The sequence below is a fragment of the Sardina pilchardus genome, chromosome 14 (assembly GCF_963854185.1).
Source record: "Sardina pilchardus chromosome 14, fSarPil1.1, whole genome shotgun sequence".
NCBI classification, from domain to species: domain Eukaryota; kingdom Metazoa; phylum Chordata; class Actinopteri; order Clupeiformes; family Clupeidae; genus Sardina; species Sardina pilchardus.
This window is the reverse complement of record NC_085007.1, coordinates 33,951,534-33,973,854: the sequence shown is the minus strand read 5'-3', so window position 1 is coordinate 33,973,854 and position 22,321 is coordinate 33,951,534. Positions and strand designations below refer to the sequence as shown.

The following is a 22,321-nucleotide window of genomic DNA, read 5'->3' as shown; positions in this document are numbered from 1 at the left end:
AGTGTCCTCCAAAAGTATTAGAACACATGCTTAAAGTTAAATATAAAATCATCTTTTGGAAATGTATCTTAATGCCTTAAAGGGATATTCCGCCATTTTTGGAAATACGCTCATTTTCCACCTCCCCTCGAGCAAAACAATCGATATTTACCTTGTTCCCGTTCATCCAGCCATTCTGTGAGTCTGGCTATACAGCTTTTAGCTTCAGCCTAGCATAGATCATTGAATCGGATTAGACCATTAGCTTCTCGCCTGCTAGCTTCATGTTTAAAAGTGACTAAGATTTCTGGTAATTTTCCCATTTAAAACGTGTCTCCTCTCAAGTTAGAAAGTGCAATAAGACCAACTGAAAATGAAACCTGGCGTTTTTCTAGGCTGATTTGACATGGAACTACACTCTCATCTGGCGTAATAATCAAGGCAACTTGCAAACGTACCATAGGCGCAGTGATATCGTATGTAGCATCTGAAAATAGTCCCCATAGACAACAAGCAGTAGTAGTGCCAGTAGCTGCAAGTTGCCTTGATTATTACGCCAGATGAGAGTGTAGTTCCATGTCAAATCAGCCTAGGAAAACGCTAGGTTTCATTTTCAGTTGGTCTTATTGCACTTTCTAACTTGAGAGGAGACACGTTTTAAATGGGAAAATTACCAGAAATCTTAGTCACATTTAAACATGAAGCTAGCCGGCGAGAAGCTAATGGTCTAATCCGATTCAATGATCTATGCTAGGCTGAAGCTAAAAGTTGTATCGCCAGACTCACAGAATGGCTGGATGAACGGGAACAAGGTAAATATCGATTGTTTTGCTCGAGGGGAGGTGGAAAATGAGCGTATTTCCAAAAATGGCGGAATATCCCTTTAAATGAAACAATGAGTAACTATTCAACCTTTAAGGACATTAATTTTCTTTGTAAATGAATACTGTATTGTAAATAAATAAATGTTTTCCTTAAAAGACAGGGGGTCTTAAGTATTGGAACGCCCATGTTAAATTCCCATAGGGGATTTTTATTTTTATTTTTAAAGGCCAGTTAGTTCATGGATCCAGGACACTATGCACATTGATAAAGTCCCCTTGGCCTTTGGAATTCAAATAACCCCATGTCAACACTATACCCTTAACATACTAAGAGTAAAGCATGCTTTAATGTCAGTTATTAGCTGTTAGCTAATTAGCTGGTTTCATTCTCATTGAGCTCAATGCAATTCAAACCAGCTAATTAGCCAACAGCTAACTGATATGGCTAAGGAAATGGACACTAACAGGACTGCATACTATATTGCCTCTGGCTGCAGCAATAAAATGTATAGGGCTGTACTTTCGACACAACAGGGTCGTTTATGAGGGTTTCTTCCGAAAGACCGAAACCCGAGTTCTGAGCTATAATTTAGCACACATAACCAGTTTCCAATTAGTTTTGGTTGGCAGCATGACACCAAGGTGATAGAGCCATGCTAAGCAGTGCCACAAGGGTCTTGGAAATGTATTATTAAGGCTGAAAAACTGCATTTTCATGCACTCGGAATTCCCTGGAATTGCTTCCTCTAGTTATAGTCTACTGGTTGGACTGTTCAGTTTCCCCACGTGTGTTTAAGTTTCAAGGTAGGCTAATTTTCTCCTTGAGACAGGCCCTTTTGAGTCTTAGAGTTGGAAAACATTGAGATGATCAGTCAACTTGAATGCAAGAGTTTTAATCAAATTTGTGCAGTATGCTATGATGCTAACCAAATTTAATTATAATTTAGCTAGTTGTCTTCTATGCGTCATTGCTTTCACGATTGTGAATGTGCATGTCGAGGGGCGGGTGTCCATTGAGCGCGCACAAGAGAGGGAGAGGGGGAGAGAGCGGGCCAAGGAGAGGGGGTTACTTCTATACAGTTTGGTAAAGTTGCATGCATAGTCTACAATTAAAACTTGTGAAGGAAACGTATGCTTTCACCCAAGCAGCGTCAGGTGCACCAGTGCGACCTAGAATTTTTTTCAGGTGCACTCTTAAACATTTTGGGCGCATATGCACTCTGGAGCCCTGGACCGGCAAGCACCCCTCCGTAGGCTGTCGAACACATGACACTCTTGGAGCTTAATCCCATGTTTGACGGACAAATGTTTTAACATATTGCTGGTATTACTACCCTTACACGATAACAATACTACACTGGTTGCAGAAGGCAGAATTTTCATCACGTTTAGTGAGATGGAGCCAGGCTTTGGATCTCCTCCTCCTCTCCTGGTTGACTTGTAGTATGAGTCGTCATAGAGGGCATGACATAAATGTACCGCGACACAAAATTTCAGGAAAACCGGAAAATGTCCGATGTCATGCAAGCTGAGAGAATCGTTAAGGGAATCAATAACAAAAAAGACGTACAATGTCGATGAAATTGACGAGTTAAAGGAGACGAGTTTTTGATACCCAACCCTAAAAACACGATCCCGCAAAGAGCCCCCACAATGTAAGGACAGCCCCCGTAGCCCTTACAAAAGCTGCCCTAACGTACCCGGAAATCCAAACACGCCACTACACAACATAATACAATCCACAGATCTGTCTAGGGATAAGCTATGTGTACTGCATTTATGTGGAAATGATATATGTTCGAAACTAATGGTGTTAGCAGCCAGGGAGAAACAGCGTGAGGCTTACCTGTTGGGCCAGCCCTGTCTTAGCCCGATGGCGACCAGCACAAGCGGGAAAAGCTGTGAAAACAGCCTCAGGCCGAGGATGGTCGTAGGCCAATTCAAATACCGCGCGTTTCAGCAACAGAGGCCCACATGCGTCCTCTCGCGTCGGTCTACGTCGGTGTTGTCAGAGAGCGAGCGAGCGTCCATGCATCCGGTTATCAGCTCACACAGAACACACAGGTGCATGCCAACACACTGCCCCCTGGCACATGGGATGTGTCAATGTATCGTGTAGTGTCTAAGCTAAAGCTCTAGACTACTTCCTAACAGCGTACATGCACTCGAAGATGTCGGCGAGGTAGGCCAGTTTGGCCACCCAGCTCATATCTTCCATGTGCTGGAGCAGTGGGGACTTGGCATCTGAGAGGAAAAGCAATATTTCCTCGCGCAATTCACAGAGGCGGGTTAGGACTTTGCCCCGAGACAACCAGCGGACTTCGGTGTGTAGAAGTAGCCCTCTGTAGTGCGCACCCATTTCTTCACATAAGATGCTGAACAGACGGGTGTTCAACGCACAGGCTTTGATAAAGTTTACGATTCGGACAGCTTCGTTTAAGACAGTGCGCATTTGTCCATTTTAAGTTAGCTAGTTAACTAATGCAAAATTTACCGTTACCTTGCAGCTAGCTTGGTGGCACTGTTGCTAAGTTATGTTATGAAGTTTGGCACAATACATTCTCACACTACTTATCACTATCCAAAATATTTAGTATACATCTCTTCTATGATCTATTTCGATTTTATAATGTTGACAGTTGCATAATCATTGGGAAAAAAAGCATAGATAGTTCTAAAATGAAATAAACGTTTTTCCTTCTTTTTTGAATCAACCTTCCACGCCTCCCCTCAAATTATTTGGCGCCCCCCAGGGGAGGCGCGCCTCACAGTTTGGGAACCCCTGCTCTAGAGGCCATCGGGGTCTCAGGTCACCCTTATGAAGTCCGTTTCTGATAGTGTGGTCTGAGACATTCACACAAGCGGCCTGCTGGAGGTCATTCTGTAGGGCTTTAGCAAGGCTCCTACTGTTCCTCCTTGCACAAAGGAGCAGATATTGGATCTGCTATTGGGTTAAGGACCTTCTACCAACCTGCCCTGCTCACCCAGAGAAACTGCCTGTCTCCTGGTCCTGGATTCTCTTCCATGCTCTTAAGTCTGCAGTGGGAGACACAGCAATCTTTCTGGCAATAGAAAGTATTGGTGTGCCATTCTGAAGGAGATGGACTACCTGTGCAACCTCTGTAGGCTTCAGATACTGGCTTATGCTACCAGTAGTAACACTGACCCTATCCAAATGCCACCACCTGTAAAGCCATTCCTGTTTTGGGGGTTGTCTCACAGTTGGCCCTCTAGTACACCTGTAGAAAATGTCGTTGACATCAAAGCAGGTGAACCTGATTCACAACCACCTCTGTTACATATCTGGCCAGATCAATAGCCCACAAGCGTGACTGACTTGATGCTATACTCCTATGAACCAGTGTTCAATTTTTTTTTTTTGATCAGTGTACTTCTTATACCGCATCACTGCTGCAAAGAAGACTACCTACAATTATAAGATCCACAATGGCATTTACACACAGACGTTGTGAAACGCACATAAAAACAGTATGTTATAATCTGCAATTATAACATCTTTTTGATGAATTTACAATTTAATTAACTGTATTTTGGTTGGTGCCTGAAGTCCAAAAAGTTCAATCTTAGTCTCATATGACCATAAAACCTTTTTCCACATGGTAGCAGAATATTCCAGATGTGTTTTTGCACTGAACTCCAAGCGCTACAGTATGTTTGGCAAAATTTTCAGAACTGTTGTCTTTTTTCCACTATTTACAGCTAAATTTGTAAATAAAACTGGAAAAAAGGTTTTTTTCAAAATGGGTTTTGATTTCAGGCAATAAGACACAAAAAAGTAACTATTTCAAAGGGGTATGATGACTTTCTATAGGCACTGTATATAGATAGATAGATTTGTTTTTAAAGCGTAACACTTAAAGCGTGGATACAGTATTTTTTGTTGATTAACCACAATAGAGCTTGCCCCAGTATACGCTATAGCCCCAAATCATAAACAGTGGATTAGCTAAGGGCAGTTAACTGATCACTTCCCAAAAAGCATTTTTAAACCAGTAATATTGTTCAAAACAGCACCAAACCTTGTCAGTAGCTTCCTCAGGGTCTCTACACATAAAACGAAGCACCAACAACGTACATAGCGAACCCGGAGTTTATTACAGATGACTGTTAAGAACACTTACCAACTGGACTTGAAGGAAAGTCGAGATTTCACGTCACATAATTGCCTTAAATGGACTTTCCTTCGAGAGGAGTTGTAGAGGGAGAGTTGAGGATAGCTAATAACATGTATATGACCCAATAAGCATCACTTACTTTGCTCACTTCAGCCTCTGGTATTCGAATCGCATGATCCAGGTCCTTTTCCCTGTATAAATTGTTAAGAAAACACATTAAAAATGCCCCTAATTTCTTGAGTCTCAAGCAAAGATTTACAGTACATGAATAGTTATTAGGGCCCCATGAAATCTGTTTTCTTTTTTTTTTCAAATTCAGTTTTTTTGGAAGCGTTTTCGGATTTTTGCTTTTCTTTTTACTTCTAAGCAGTTTTGGCCTTTAAAACTCAATTAAAAAAAACCCCTCACAATTCAGTTAACAGTTATATCAGCAAAGCACATTCAAAATGCATCCCAACATTCAACAACTCTCTGGCCAAACACAAGTGAGGATACATACAGTGCCTATAGAAAGTCATCATACCCTTTTGAAATAGTTACTTTTTTTGTCTTACAGCCTGAAATCAAAACCCATTTTAAAAACAATCTTTTCCAGTTTTATTTACAAATTTAGCTGTACAACATCAAAATAATTAAAAAAAAAAAGAAAATTAATAAAAAAATAAAAACTAGAATAACAGGGTTGGAAAAGTCATCATATCCCTGACTTAATACTTTGTAGAGCTTCCTTTTGCTTTCATTACAGCCATCAATCTGTTTGGATATGCCTGTTATAGCGTTGCACACCTAGATTGGGGAATGTTTGCCCAATCTTCCGTGCAGAATTGTTAAAATCCAGTCAAATTCTGTAAGGAACAGCGATGGACTGCTCTCTTCAAGTCAATCCACAGATTTTCTATAGGATTTAAGTCAGGGCTCTGACTTTGCCACTCAAGGATATTCGCCATCCTATACTTAAGCCACTGCTTTGTTCTTTTGGCAGTATGTTTAGGATCATTGTCGTGTTGGAAGGCGAATGACCTGCCCATCTTCAGCTGTCTAGCAGAGGGACACAGGTTTTCTTCAAGAATTTGGGTGTACTTGGCAGCATCCATTTTCCCTTCTATCCTGACCAATTGCCCAGTCCCTGCTGAAGAAAAACATCCCCACAACATAATGTTGCCCCAACCATGTTTCACACTAGGTATGGTGTGTTTTGGGTGGTGTACTGTGTTTGGTTTTCACCAAACATAGCGCTTGGAGTTCAGTGCAAAAACGCATCTGGAATATTCTGCTACCATGTGGAAAAAGCTTTTATGGTCAGATGAGACTAAGATTGAACTTTTTGGACTGAGCTCCAGGCGCTTACCAAACACAGTATACACACCCAAAACACACCATACCTAGTGTGAAGCATGGTGGGGGCAACATTATGTTGTGGGAATGTTTCTCTTCAGTGGGGACTGGGCAATTTGTCAGGATAGGAGGGAAAATGGATGCTGCCAAGTACACCCAAATGATTGAGGAAAACCTGCGTCCCTCTGCTAGACAGCTGAATATGGGCAGGTCATTCGCTTTCCAACACGGCAATGATCCTAAACATACTGCCAAAAGAACAAAGTAGTGGCTAAAGGATAGGATGGTGAATATCCTTGAGTGGCAAAGTCAGAGCCCTGACTTAGATAGAAAATCTGTGGATTGACTTGAAGAGAGCAGTCCATCGCCATTCCCTACAGAATTTGACTGAATTTTAACAATTCTGCACGGAAGATTGGGCAAATATTCCCCAATCTAGGTGTGCAAAGCTGAGGGCTGAGGGCTGTAATGAAAGCAAAAGGAAGCTATAGAAAGTATTAAGTCAGGAGTATGATGACTTTTCCAACCCTGATATTCTAGTCTTTAATTTTTTATCAATTTTCGGAACTGTTGACTTTTTTTTCATTATTTTGATGTTGTATAGCTAAATTTGTGAATAAAACTGAAAAAGATTGTTTTTAAAATGGGTTTTGATTTCAGGCTGTAAGACAAAAAAAAGTAACTATTTCAAAAGGGTATGATGACTTTCTATAGGCACTGTAAATTCAATTAGATGGCCATAACTAGGCTGCAAATCTAGATCCAAAAGGGCACTTTTATTATGCAACTGAAAATAGAATTTTTAACAACTTAAAAGTACATGATGGTAAGGCACTTGGTGTTGAGCTCAGTAAGAGACTCTCTCTTGTCAGTGAGCAGCGTCTTGTACTTGCTGAAACTCCTCTCACATAGAACTGACTGGGAAGTATACAGCGTGGGGCACATGTATTTGATACCATGCTAAAGTTGACTAAAAAGAGAATATAAAATCATCATTTGACAATTGATCTTAATGTCTTAATTTAAAAAAATGACTAAAAATCAAACCGCTAAGGACACCAATTTTCTTTGTGATTGAAGAATGTATCGTCAATAAATAAATGTTCTTCCTTAAATGCTAGGGGGCATAAGTATTTGACCCCTATGTTAAATTTCCATAGGAGCAGGAGGATTTTGTATATGTTTCTATTTTTAAAGGCCAGCTATTTCATGGATCCAGGACATTATGCATCCTGATAAAGTTCCCTTGGCCTTTGGAATTCAAATAGCTCCACATCATCACATACCCTTCACCATAGCTAGAGATTGACATGGTGTGTTTTCCAGTTAGCCTATTAGTCTGTTTGATTTGCATTGAGCTCAATGAACATCAAACAGGCCAATAGGCTAACTGGAAAACACATTTTTTTACACACTCATTTTTTTTAATTAAGACATTAAGATCAATTGTCAAAATATAGCTGCAAGCAGCAGTGAAGGGGCCAAGCAGTAGGCCGGAGTAACCACGGCAACTCGACGCTGTTAGCTCAATGCCGCAATGAGACATATGGCCGTAAGCAGTCAGAGCAAGTATCATGTCTAACACATCAAAAGCTACAAGCCAACTTGTATTTTTGCTAATTGCAGGTATCCTAAAGGTTCAATGATCTATGCTAGGCTGAAGCTAAAAGTTGTATCGCCAGACTCACCGAATGGCTGGATGAACGGGAACAAGGTAAATATCGATTGTTTTGCTCAAGGGGAGGTGGGAAATGAGCGTATTTCCAAAGATGGCGGAATATCCCTTTAACAATGTTCAACGATCAGCTTAGTGTAATAGTGCACAGGCATTGTGCCAGCTAAACTGGGAAAATGAAGAACTCAATACCCTTGCACTTAGGGCTAAGATACACCAGGCACATTACTGAAGCTTTCCATTCGTGTTGCATCTGCTGCAACAAATAGCTTCGTTGTAATTTATGTTTATGATTAGCACTTTAACTGAAGCATCACAGCCTACGTATGTGTTTTGGGCTATAATTTAATCTAAATTACAATGTTTATTGACAAATATCTTTGTGTTATTGTTTTGCTTGTTAAACTGACATTGTGGATGTCTATAATGCCATTTGTCTCATAGTGATAGCCCCAGCACCAGCTCACAAAGGATCTGTAGGCCAGGTATGTCTGCACTGCCTGGCAGAAAGAGCACATTGTAAATTATGTACATAGTTTGGATGTTATTTTTTTGTGTTTTGTATTGTATTATATTGAAAATATACTGTGTGTAAAAAAATTAAGTAATTTGATGAAAAAGGACCTGTTTTGTATATTGGCGTTAGGAGCATCATCCCACAGTATTTTGCCCCCCCTCCCCCTTCCCCTTTTAGGCTAAAGATGGTTTATCTTACCTTTCATATTCTGTCTCGCAGGGGGCCTAGTCAACTCTATAAATGTTGAGTGCATTTTGAAGGGAGTATGTTAAGGCAGACTGGTTCTAATCCTGGGTGAAGGGTCATACAGGCAACAGGGGTATCGGTATCGTTCATTCTTCTAACCACCTGAGCGGTCACACGTGAATGAAAACGACATGTAACCTTTACCAACAAACTTGATTCAACCAAAGCCATAGCATAATTCTCATTACCGGAGAAGTCTCCTTGCAGCACACATGTTAATGTGTGGCACACGTGAATATAAACAATATGAATAACCTTTGTCAACAAACTTCCATCAACCAAAGTTATGCTAGTTCTCATTACCGGGGCAGTCTCCTTGCAGCAAACATTCTTTGCTTCTGTGGGCATTGTGGCGCTATTCCCGCAAGTGCACCTAGCAATAGGTAGGTAAGTGTTTTTGTTTAGATCATTGTTATGATCAAATGATCTTTGACTGTGTTGGTATCCAGGAATTCAAGCCGTAACTATCATAGGATTAGCAAGCAACGTCAGTGGCTAAATTGCTTTAGCAGGGTGCTAACCTTTTGTTGAGAAGTAAAATATATACCTGGAAGGTTGCAAAGGCTGTCGACATTGTAAAGAAACAAGTCTGTTTCAGAACGTTTCCAACTGTTTATTATAACTTGAAAGCATGATGACGATCGCCACAAACGTCCACTTTTAGAAGAAAATTTAAGTTGACATGAAAACATGACCATTCCTACTACTATAAGAAAGCGGTTCTTGTGCTACCTCTACTTCTTCCTCGGATTCAGGATTATAAACTAACATGTTGTGCCACAGAAGAGCCTCGATTCTCGACTAGCTGCTAGCAGGCTGCTAGTCTCGCAATGTAGATTGGAGCAGTAGAATCCTCAGTGACGAACTGGAGGTAGCGTCACAGTGCTCTTAGCCAATTAGAGAGTAGATTAGCAAATCATGCATATTCATGTTGAGAGGCGAAATCCTGTCCTTCGTCCCCTCCCACCTCCCGCAATAAGCTAAAACAGCATGAAACAGACCCAGCAAAGCATATTTTCGTCTAAAACCGGCTCTCAGGGCATTCATTAATACTACACATCACCGCAAAATTAACGAAAAAAACGATGAGATGAGACCTTTAACCGGGGACGCTGGGTACATGTACCCAACACTTTGTTATCACAGATTTCGTCCCCACCACTTTTGACAACTGAAAATAAAATGTATTTAACCGAAATCTCTTTAATACATGCCTACGCTTGACACTTTACTTATAACCGTACATGCACGGAGAAGATTGCGCATTTTGTAACATTGTAACAATGGATGGTCAGCTATATGCGATAGGGCAGTGAGGGTGATTCATTGTAACCATCGACTAGTAGGCCTAGCTCCGCAAAATAATTTGCTAGCAACTTATATAGATCTAGGCATGCATGTTCATGTTGATTCAGAGATAGGCATAGGCAACCGTAGGCTACTGTGCGTCAAGCTATGACAGCATTTTATCATGTGGTGAATTAATGACTAACGTCAGTTTAACATGTCAGAACTTTTGATCGGCGTTTCAAGTGCATGCCGCGAATATCAAATAAACTCGACTGACTGAATCCCTTACATTTGTTGCCAACTGTTAAAATATTCAAAGCCATGCACTGGTAAGGCATGGTAGCTACGACCGGATAAACGACCAATATTTAGTTTCACTGTCCTCCGCTGCTCACAGCGCAATTTCTAATAGCCACGGAACTACGATTAAAAGATTGAAGCTTTGTAGGCTACTGTATTTCGTAGCGGGCCTCGGTATTAACTTTGAAAAATGTCTCTGCCCTCTGCGAAAGTAGGCATATAGCCTACATTTTCATGAGGATTACTCTGCAAACCAAAGCATAATAACGAGGCATAGGCGTAGTTGAACTAAAAGACCAAAGCTGTTAGCTGGTTGGGATGCCTGCACCGCACGCCGGCGACCCGGGTTCAATTCTCACTCCATGATCCTTTCCGGATCCCATCAGTGAACGGCATAAATTGCTCCAAAAAGAGATTTATTAAAAAATAAAAGATGTTCTCAGTTTTGCAATTTTTTTTTATGATTGCGATGTCTGCTGAAAAGAGCTATAGTTTTTTTCTACATTTTAAGTTAACTTCTATGTGAATTCGTGGTTCAGCATTCACACACACGTGTCTGTCGAGAGGGGGGGGGGGAGGCAGTCGTCCTCAATGTCGCATAGGTGATGAGCTGGTTAGACGAGTGTGGGGGAGGGGGAATGATCGCACAAGACAATTGCTCTTCATGAAGCTGTTACAATGGATAGTGTGTTATGTACTGTAGGCCTAAAGTGCTGCGCAGACATCGGCCGTTAGCACAAAGCTTTGTAAAGCACTAACAACCACCCCAAATCATTTAAGCACTAACCTAATGAGAAATAAACAATGAAATGAGAATAGCAATCAAATAAGTCACTCAGTTAATTATATAATAACAATAACTATAGCATGGTATGGCTAAATTCAAGGACAATAGCAGAGTAAATGTCAAATTCTAACAATGGACAAATTATAACAAAACAATACTATTATACAAACCATAACACATAACAAACGCTCAAAAGACTAAGTGCATATTAAACAAATATGCCTTAAGACCCCTCTTAAAAGATCCAAAACTGTTGCTGGAACGGAGAGCACTGGGCAACTCATTCCACCAACACGGAACCACTGAAGAATAGGATCTACAATTTGACCTAGCATGTATGGTTTGTCGACATAACAGACGCTCCTCAGAAGATCGCAATGGGCGGTTGGGAATGTACATCTTGATCAAAGAACTGAAGTAGCTAGGAGCAGATCCAGTCAGTGTCCTATAGGCCAGAGTGAGAGATTTAAATTTAATTCTGGCTACTATAGTATAGTATAGTATATATGTTATGCTCATACTTGTAGGCTACACCTCACCGGCTAGCACGCATGCACGCAAATGCTGGTTTTGCACATCTACAATAGGCTATTAATTGGCCAGGCTATATACAGTACCCTCCAGAATTATTGGCACCCTTGGTAAAAGTTGACTAAAAATAGGTATAAAAATAATCTTTAGGTGATTTATTGTACTCCCACAATGAAAACAATGTGGAAAAATATACCCTGCAAGGCAAGCAAATTTATTCTGAGAAAAAGGAAAATCTCATAAAGAAATAAATATTTTTAACAAAAACAGCTTGCTCACAATTATTGGCACCCCTGAAACATATTACGTACAACATTTAACAGGAGCATTTTCCTATGTAAATGCAACGTTTTAAAGTAAATCAGAGTGTCTGTGAACTTTCAGAAGTAGTTCATGACGTTCTTTTTCACTATGGTATGAAAATGAAGTCACTCAGAGGCTAAATCCTCTAGTCATTTTTCAACATTGGAGAGACAAGAGAATACACTAAATTGAAATAAAAAGAAATTGTGTTGACATTTGTAAGCAAGAGAATGTCTATGGAAACTAGGTATTTTGTTGAAAATGCCTATATTTCCAGTTAAAATGATGAATAAAAGGTTCTAATCATCTGGAAATGTGGCAAACATGCTTGGACAAAGACCCATGGCTATTTTGCTCCCACGCACAGTATGGAGGATGGTATGATAGGCAAAAAAATCCATAAGAACCACTGTTGAGAGTTACAGACACAGCTATCATCTTGGGGTCACCAAGTCCCCCCCAAAAATCTTCAAAAGTGACCTCACTGCTAATAGATTATTTATACAGCATGTCAGGTTAAAGCCAGTAGAGTCATTTAATGAACAATGTAAATGGCAGGAATTACTGAATGGTACCATGACATGTCTGGGAGTGTGGTCTATTGTCAGATGAAAATAAAATTATGCTCTTTTGCTAAAAACACTTAAGGTGTCTTTGGCATACATAGAAGAATGACTATACTAAAAAGAACCCCATGCCTAATCAGAATTATGGTGGAGGGGCTGTGCTATTGTGGGGCTGTTTTAATTCCCAAAGGCCTTGGGAACCTAATTAAGGTGCATGGCATCATGAACACCGCGAAAAACCTGAACATTTTCCAAGGAAATCAAACAATCTCTGCCAAGGCCCTAAAAGTTGGTCATGATTGGATCATTCATCAGGTCAATGAACCAAAACAAATGCACAGATCAAAACAAATATGGTTTACTGAACACAAAATCAAGCTTCAGACATTGCCATAGCAGTCCCCTGATCTAAACTCCATAGAAAAACAGTGGGATGAGTCAACGAGAAGAATGCACAAGTGTGGACCTAGCAATCTGGACGATCTGGGGAGGTTTTGTAAAGATGAATGGTCTTAAATCCCTTACTTTGTATTCTCAATCTTTATGGGGTGTCAGAGAAGAATATTACATGCTGTTTTATTGACAAAGGGAGGTTTAAGAAGGTATTACAAGTAGGGGTGCCAATAATTGTGAGTGACGTGTTTTTATTAAAAACATTTATTTCTTTATGAGATTTTCCTTTTTCTCAGAATAAATTTGCTTCCCTTGCAGGGTGTATTTTTCCTCATTGTTTTCATTGTGGGAGTACAATAAATCACCTAAAGATTATTTTTTAGACCTATTTTTGGTCAACTTTTACCAAGGGTGCCAATAATTCTGGAGGGTACTGTATAATAGGCTTAGGACTGTATTTTGCCTTCGTGCAACTTAAGTTGTGCTCAATCTAAATTATTGTCAGTAAGGATAGGTCATATTACCAAATGGTGAACCTCGAAAATTAGTTAGGATGGAGCCGTGTCCATTACGCACTACAGTTATTTAGGCTATTGTTTTATTTTAGTGTTTTTTGTCCACCATGGCAAACATAGTTGAAACGTTCGATCTAAACGTATGTATTTTCAATCGGTTTTCACAATCACTGCGCCGATGATCACCATGAAAACTTGCAATGTCTATACAGAACTGCTTTCACTTCGTCGTGCACGTCGTGCACGCAACATGCACAACAATATACTGATATTTAGCAAACGCATGTATTTCCAGCCCTCAAAACTGATGAGGTCCAGATCTCAGTGGCTTCATAGCTGCCTAAAGCCATGCCTAGTAAGCCTAATGATAGCCTAATAGTTATGACATTAATAGCCTATTAATGACCTCATGTCGGAATGGCACATTGTTTGAAAAAAAAGTTAAATACCGACACTGCGACCATGAAAACAGAAAATGTCGGAGTGGTGGGACCTTTTCCATAAAGAGACATGCCTCCACGACAATTGGACGTCAGTGTCGGAGTGGGGATATGTCGGAATGAACGCCAGATACCAGCTGGGTTGTAAAACATTCGAAAACTCTGCAACTGCGATCTGAGATGCCAAGTGTCATGTCTCTTTTCTCCGCTTGTCACCAGCGCGGTGTCATCGGGTTTTATCGTGTTTTTTCCGGCATGAGCCGAACCTGCATGTTATTAGGGCGGTCTTATGTTGCCCCCTTGCGGTTGCAGTCTTAGTTACAAATGCCACACCTTCGGGATTCCCGATGTGCGGCAAAGAAAGGAGCATTCTCAACCCGTACCATCTGTGGACTATGGTGATTATACAAATATTAGGCTGATGAGTGGTCATGTGGTAGCTTGATCAAAGGCAAAACCGTGGCCGCTAGTCTCCTTTCTCTGTAGAACGCATTAAAAAATATTTTTTTTTCTAAATCGAGTGGATCTATGCGCACAGGTGACGCGCTCAATCAGCATGGGTATTTGTTATGTTTGATATCAGGTGCCACTGCTAAGCATATCTCAGAATGACTGCGAAACACATATAAACCTAGCTAGATTTGACGACTCACGAATGGTTCTCGAATCTACCAAATGTATGGGATGAGCGGCATAACACTTTTGAGCGCTTTATATATTTTTATCACTCGTCTACTATGAATGCATACAGCCCACTGCATCTGGTAATTTGTTGTGACAAACCCTTGTGCCATATAGCCTACAGGCAGCTAACAACGTGTGACGGCTATTCATTCACGTGTTGTAAAATACTCAGGCATGAAAACGAGTCAGGGGTGAAAAAGGTGAGAAGACTCTTCTTACGGACGATTTTACCCGTTCACTGAACAAAGTTTATGGAAATTTAGCACCACTTTCCCATCTAAAATATTGTTTTAATAATCCTAAATGGTTAGATTTAGGACTTAGGTTGGCCATCTCCTGCCAAGATAGTCCTGCCAGGGTTAGCATGTGAGCAAAATGTTTTTGTTGTTACGTCACAGGGTGTAAATAGCTCAGCTGTGTGGCCAAGGCTATTTGTACCAGGGGTGCAAATAGACACACCGAATAAATAAAACATTGTTTTTTCACTGTTATATAAATGTGTTATTGTTATCTTATTATTGACCATTATGCCTGCTGTTGCTAATTTGCAACATACCAAATTGACCCCAAATTGACCATTATGCCTGTTGTCGCAAATTTGCAACATACCAAAATTTCTATTCATTTTTTGTGCAAAAGTTAAATTAATAATCTCAACATTATTTACCATCTATCTATTAATGCAAGGAACGTCTGTCTGTGTGTCACTCTGTCTGTCTGTGTGTTCCACGCATAACTCTCAAACCACTCATCCAACTGACCTAAAACTTGACATATGTATTGCTAATGACATGCATGAGTGCAGTGCAAAGTTTGGTCATGTTCGGACAAAAAATGACAAATATATCGTTAAATTAAACAAAATACAACTCTACCGCAATCCCACAATTCTCCGCACTAGCCACTCCCCCTCACTCTCACTTACTCCAGCATAGAAACGAAAAATGCCCATTTTGCTGATAACTCACGTGTTGCCATTCATGGAAATTACGATGTCTCACGTAAACAACGGAGCGTTTCAAGATTGTTCATGTTGGATAAACATGCTGATTCCGACACACATGCACCCATGTTGGTAAGCAGGCTGTTAAGTCACGTAACGTTGCATAGGCTACTCATCAAGAACCGCAGTTGCCTAGCGCTTTATAGCACTGGCGTGGCCATGGCATAGACGGGCCCTGCATATGCGGTTAGCTTTAGGCTATCATTTCCCAACAACAACAAAAACGCACGGGTATGTAATGTGTCTAATAGCCATTAGCTGCAACTCAAACACCTTTCCCCTTCACTTTTTTTTACTTTGCAAAGAGAGTAAAAAGCTCTAACTGCACGGGCCTGATTCTACATCATCATCACCAATCTAACATGATCTACCTGCATCAACGTCATTGGGCAACACGTTTCTTGGAAAACATTGTTTCCACGGGCACTGCACTAGTCTACTTAAAGGCAAAAACACACATACATTTTTTTTTATATATACAGCTATATAAATTCAGGCGTTAAGGGACTTTAGTACTAAGCACCACTATTTTGATGTATTGTTTTGATGTATTCTTTCATTGGAGGGGCATAACATCCGGGTTGTGGGCTCGAGGCGCATCAATTCCAAAGGACAAGGGAACTTTATCAGGAGCATAGTATCCTGGGTCCATGAAATAACTGGCCTTTGAAAATACAAATCTGCTTGCCTCTATGGGAATTTAACACAGGGGTGCCAATACTTATGACCTCTGTATTTTAAGGAAAAATATCTATTTATTTACGATACATTATCCATTCACAAAGAAAATGGGTGTCCTTAAAGGTTGGATATTTCCTCAATTTTCTACTTTTAGATTTAGATCAATTTCCAAAAGATGCTTTTATATTCCTCTTTTTTTTTAACTTTAGCATGGTTTAGCATAAGTCTTTATTATAATAATAATAAATGTCTTTATTATTATTGTTATTTTTATTATTATTATTTTTGTTGTTATTATTTTATTATTATTATTTCATGTATTTTTATTTTTTTATTATTTTATTTTCCCCTTCCTCCTCTATAATGCAATGTATATTTTCTTATTATTATCTTATTTGTTGTTCCTCCATGCATTGTTTCTGTAATCTCGGCTTCATTGAAAATGAGGGCTACCCTCAATGACTCTCCGAGAATAAATAAAGGTTGAATGAATGAATAAGTACTTATGTACGCTCACTGTATATATTTTTTATTTTCCAATCATCTTTTCTTAAAATATATCATATATATTTTAATTGTGAAAAATATAGACTGCAAATTCCAAAACGCTATAAATCCATTTTTGAAAACATTAAAAAGTCAGAATAGTTAATTTAAGTGTATTTCAGGTAATATCAATAAAAATGCAATTGTTTTGTTTTGATTGAGTAAAGATAAATCAACTAAACATAAACCAATACGGTTCCACTGAAATTACTTGGGAAACTAAATAAAAACAAAATGATTCATGAAAATTCATTAAAATGGTGGATATAGCATTTTGGAAAAGAACTCTTCAAACACAGCTGTGCAAAATGTTTTTGTGCAAAATCCAAATCGGTAGATTAAATGGTCTTAACCCTGCTATTTCCAACATAAATGACACACACAAAATATTTTAAAGGTCTTAATGTTTTCTCACCTGCCAATAGAAGCAGCAGCATCTGCTGTGAGGATGAAAAGACTTCCAATTTGTAATGCAGGGGAACGGACCACTGTGACACGTACGCAGGGGGGCCAAGCCTCAGGAGCCACTGTACACACAAAATGTTTTTTGTACAACTTGTTCATGAATAGCAGCAATCAAAAGCAATTCACAGGTAATGTATAGCATCATCCACAAACAAAACATGATTTACTTACTCTCACACTGAAAGTGAGAAAAATCCAATCTTGAAGGGAAGCAAATGTATATATGAAGAGTTATTTTCCAAAACACTATATCCACCATTTTAATGAATTTTCGTAAATCTTCTTTTTTTTTTACAACTAATTTCAGTGAAATTGTAATTGGGTTATGTTTAGTTGATTTATCTTTACTCAATCAAACCAAAATAACTGCATTTTTATTGATATGACCTGAAATACACAATTAAACTAAATGTACCGCAAAGTGATACACAATATGACCGCCGCTCAGTCCTGCACATTCTCTTCGCAAATATCAATCACGCTTTTGTTTCCATCGCCTACTCCATCTCCTACTGCAACTTTTATGCATGTAAATGAGTGTGTGCATGTGTGCACTACTGCGCTTGCTTTTGTGTATGAGTGCTTCTCTGTCTATGAGTGTGTGTGTGTGTGTTCGTCTGCTTGTGTATATGTTTTATGTGTGAGTGTGTGTGAGGGTGTGTGTGTGCATGCGTGTGGGCGTGTTTGTGCATGTGTTTGTGTACATTTTTATGTACGTGTGTGTGTGCTGGTGCGTGTGTGTGTGTGTAGGTATGTGTCTGTGTGTGTGTATATATATGTGTGTGTGAGGGTGTGTGTGTGCATGTGTGAGAGTGTGTGCATGCGTGTGGGCGTGTTTGTGCATGTGTTTGTGTACATGAAATTCCACAAAACTTGGCATACACCCAGAGGGTGTCAGGTTAATCATACACATGAAATCTGGTGCAGTTCATAACATCTCATCTGAAGATAGGGGCGATTAAAGCAATATTATATAGCATTTAAAATTTTTACCATGGGGGTGCAGATCCCAAATGACTGGTTATAAGCTAAGTTGATGCGGGCTCTTGAGACCAAACATACCATAAACATTTTGTCATCCTCGGTGCCATGGTTCAGGTAGTTATTTAGGAAAAACTGTAATTGTAAGTGCGGGGGTGAAGTGGCCCCCTGGGGTGAAACATTTTTTTTCCGTAAAAGTCTACAGGGGCTACATGCCCACCAAGTTTCATGTGCCCCGGTGTTACGGTGTCCCGGGAATCGTTGACCAAAAATTCAGGAGTCGACGGGAAAAAAGAAAAAGAAAAAAAAAAAAAAACTTTGACAACGCTACGCAGTAATACCCTCACTCCAAAGTGAAACTGAAAGTGCAAGAGTGAGGATATGACTGCGCCAAGTCTAAGTGCTCCCAATTGTTATTCCTCCACACAATATAGTTATCTCTGTTACCTGCTTATAAATGCACCACGTTTTATTTTGTCTCACCATACTTGGTTGTGTGACAAATCGTGTAACTGTATTTTAATAGGGAAAACATAGAGGTGTTTGGTCGCTTCTAACTTCATCTCTATTTGGATCCTAATGAATGAACTGGGCTAGCTAAGTGCTATCAAAGTAGCGCCGCGCACCAGATCCAGTTAGTGCACGCATTGAAACGTGGGAGGTATGTATCAATTTGTCTTAGTTAAAGGAATTATTTTGGTATTTTACACTTTAAGCCCGTTTTCTGTATTGCCTAGCATGAAAACGAGTGTTTGACACCGAAATATCGACGATTGATCCTGTTTGTGCAATTTGGCAGCTTAAGAATGTTCTCTGTATGGCCTTGTGGCCTTATGGACTATTCTGTCCTTAAAACACCCCTAAACGTTTGTTTTTAAAAATGTGCAGCTCACCGAGTGGTTACTGGTCTTCAACGATCTTCTATAGCAAGTTTCGCAGTGAAATTCAAATTCTGCTGTGTTATATTAGGCAAACACGGTTGTGAGGTATCTGAAAAAGTACTTCCGGGATTTCGAAAATCCCTGAGAAACTATGACAGAAGCTGTATTTCACTGCTAAACTTGCTATATAAGATCGTTGAAGACCAGTAACCACTCGGTGAGGCTCAATTGAGATTTCGGTGTCAAACACTCATTTTCATGCTAGGCAGTACAGAAAACGGGCTTAAAGTGTAAAATACCAAAATATTCCTTTAAAGGAATAACATAGTTTAAAAAACGGTGAAGTGATCCTTTAATGCTGAAGTCCAAGTCAAGTCCCAAGTCAAGACAGAGATGTCTCAAGCAAGTTAACTCTTACCAAGTCAATCCTTATTTTTCTCGGGTCCTAAACAAGTCACTGTTGTATTATGCAACTGCATATTAATATACCATCAATCATGCTTTCAATATCATTCTTATCAATATATCATACTTCAAAAATATTTTTTGCTGAACGATGATGCCAATTCTTAGAATTATTAAAAACGTCAAAGAGCCTTAAGTTTCAAAACTGTTTGGCACAGGAGCACCACATTTCAGCCACATTTCTTGCGGTCACTTCTACCATAAATGGTGGTGTGATAACCAACAACCTTAAAGGAATATCCACGCCTGTAAGAAGGCTATAATTTCTATCCTTCATTAGGCTATACATTGCCAAAGATCCTCTTTAAAAAAGCTCCGCTTTAACCCTCTCTGACATTGCTAACGCTATAACTAGGGCCGGGACTTTAGCGCGTTAATTACGATTAATTAATTACACAAACATTAATGCGTAAATTGATGCATTTTAATCGTATGCCTATTTATTTTTGCACCGCGGAACGTTTCTCACTGGATGAGTTTCAGACGGACCGATTATACTGGAGCACCAAGTAACGTGCATGAGTTCGGTTCAGACAAAACAAACCACAGTGGCACAGTGAACATGAACAAAGAAGCTGATGTGACCGCGTTGGTTGGCCCCGTGGATGGGAAATGTTGTTACAAAAAACGAACGGATGGAAGCGTAGATAAGAGCATGGTTGTGTGCAACCTATGCAACAAGGACGTATCACCGCAGGTATCACCTCAGTGCAAAACATAAAGCAGCTAGCTGCTAGCGTGGACAAAGTATTGTGATACTCCAGACACTTGAGGGAAACCTCTGAGCTTTATTTATTAAACAAATAGCAACCGAGTTGCTGTTACAGCCACAACTCACGCTTATAACAGTAATCCACCGCACCTAATTCCATGTCCAACTTTCATAGACCTAAAAGAAACTTCACACTCAGAACCGAATACAAGCACACACGCACACACGTAAACTCCGCCCCCCAGTTCCCCTTAAAGGGACACAACAATTTCATGAACTCAACTCAAGGTAACAGGTGACACAATTAACAGGATATCACAGTATTATAGTTTACAGAACCTACCTATCTATAGGCTACATGAATTTCTGAAAATGTACTATTTCTAAATATGGTATTGCTACACTTTATGGCAAAAATTGCCCTGGTCTGTTGGACTTATTAATAAACAATATTTTTGTTGCTTAAGCTTAGGCCTATGTATTCAGTCATTATTCAATAGTAGGCTATACTAAAAATCCATGTGAAAAAAAAATACTTCTCACTGTTCTCAGGTCATGTATTTATATACAATTAAAATGCGATTAATTTCGATTAATTAATTACAAAGCCTCTAATTAATTAGATTAATTTTTTTAATCGAGTCCCAGCCCTAGTTATAACTGTATTGACGGAAGTTGAGGGTTTTCAGAAGCTGCGTGGTGTCTTTGCGCCTGGCAGTGGAGCTTTGTCGGTGCTATGCCTGAAAATAGTTCCAAATCTAAATTGGTCTAGTAAATCCCTTCGTGTTAACACTTGGAGGTCCGGGGCCTTTTCAGGCACTTTGAGGCAGTCAGCTATACCTTGAGATTTTTAAGTTTTTCATCTAACTAAAAACAAAAGTGGCACATATGGTTATATTCTAGAGGTCCTCCACAATAATTATGATACCAATAATTAGTATTTCATATAAGAATGAACATTTTCATTAAAACAAATTAAAAACTAACACAGTTGTGGGGTAATACTTACCTTCCTCAGTGTTGGGACTACTAGGGGTCTCAGAGATGGAGGTAGAGGAATTTGACTCATCTCCCCCTGATGCCATTATTTCTCCCTCCTCAAGTTCACGGTCTGTGCTGGGATCTCTTGAATTGCTCTGTTTATCTTCATGGCGCTGTAATAAGACGCACTGCTTCCTGTGAATCTTTTTCTCCTTCCGAGTCTTCTTATGCTTCCTTCTTATACCTTCCGAATGCGTGTCACCCTCTATTCTCTTTTTTTTGGCCTTCTTCTTCTTTACAGAGGGTTGGGGGCTTTGGCTATGGCAGCTTTTTTTGGATGTCTTCTTTTTTTTAACATGTTCTGTGGTGCATGATTGTCTGCATTTCCTTGTCACACGTTCCTTCCTCTTCTGGCACACTACATCCAATGTGTCAAACTCATGATTGACACTCATCAGTCCTTCTCCTACCCTGTCCTGAAAGTAGACAACATCACAGTTAAAAAGCAGTAGAACACTATTCACTCATGTATCATATTTATCTATAGCATATCTGAGTATGCAGGTGAGTGGTAGACAATTTCTCTTTCTTCAGACTTTCAGTTTCACTGCTCTGTAAAATGTTGCAACAACCAAGCATCAACTGTAATGTACTTTCCTCATTTACTTGTTAGACAGCTATGGTATGCGATTTTAAGCCAATACATTTAGTCACATTCAGCAATCATCTCCTCACAACCTACAGTGCCTATAGAAAGTCATCATACCCCTTTGAAATAGTTACTTTTTTGGTCTTACAGCCTGAAATCAAAACCCATTTAAAAATATATGTTTTTTCAGTTTTATTTACAAATTTAGCTGTACAACATCAAAATAATGGAAAAAATAGACAACAGTTCTGAAAATTAATAAAAAATGTCAAGTAGAATAACAGGGTTGGAAAAGTCATCATACATCTGACTTAATACTTTGTGTAGAGCTTCCTTTTGGTCTAATTACAGCCATCAATCTGTTTGGATATGTCCCTATTAGCTTTGCACACCGAGATTTTTAAAATTCAGTCAAATGCTGTGGGCAACAGTGATG

At 39.5% G+C, this 22,321-nt stretch overlaps 1 protein-coding gene across 1 annotated transcript in view; it reads right to left on the bottom strand.

Moving 5' to 3' along the window:
- aggf1 (angiogenic factor with G patch and FHA domains 1) overlaps positions 1-22,321 on the bottom strand; it is a 137,467-nt gene that overhangs the window by 44,992 nt on the left and 70,154 nt on the right. Inside the window, exons 7-9 of the mRNA XM_062553671.1 lie at positions 21,265-21,712; positions 17,167-17,278; positions 5,079-5,130 (exon numbers count right to left, since the gene is read on the bottom strand). Of these exons, the coding sequence (XP_062409655.1) occupies positions 5,079-5,130; positions 17,167-17,278; positions 21,265-21,712 (612 nt within the window). The remainder of the gene's footprint in view (positions 1-5,078; positions 5,131-17,166; positions 17,279-21,264; positions 21,713-22,321) is intronic.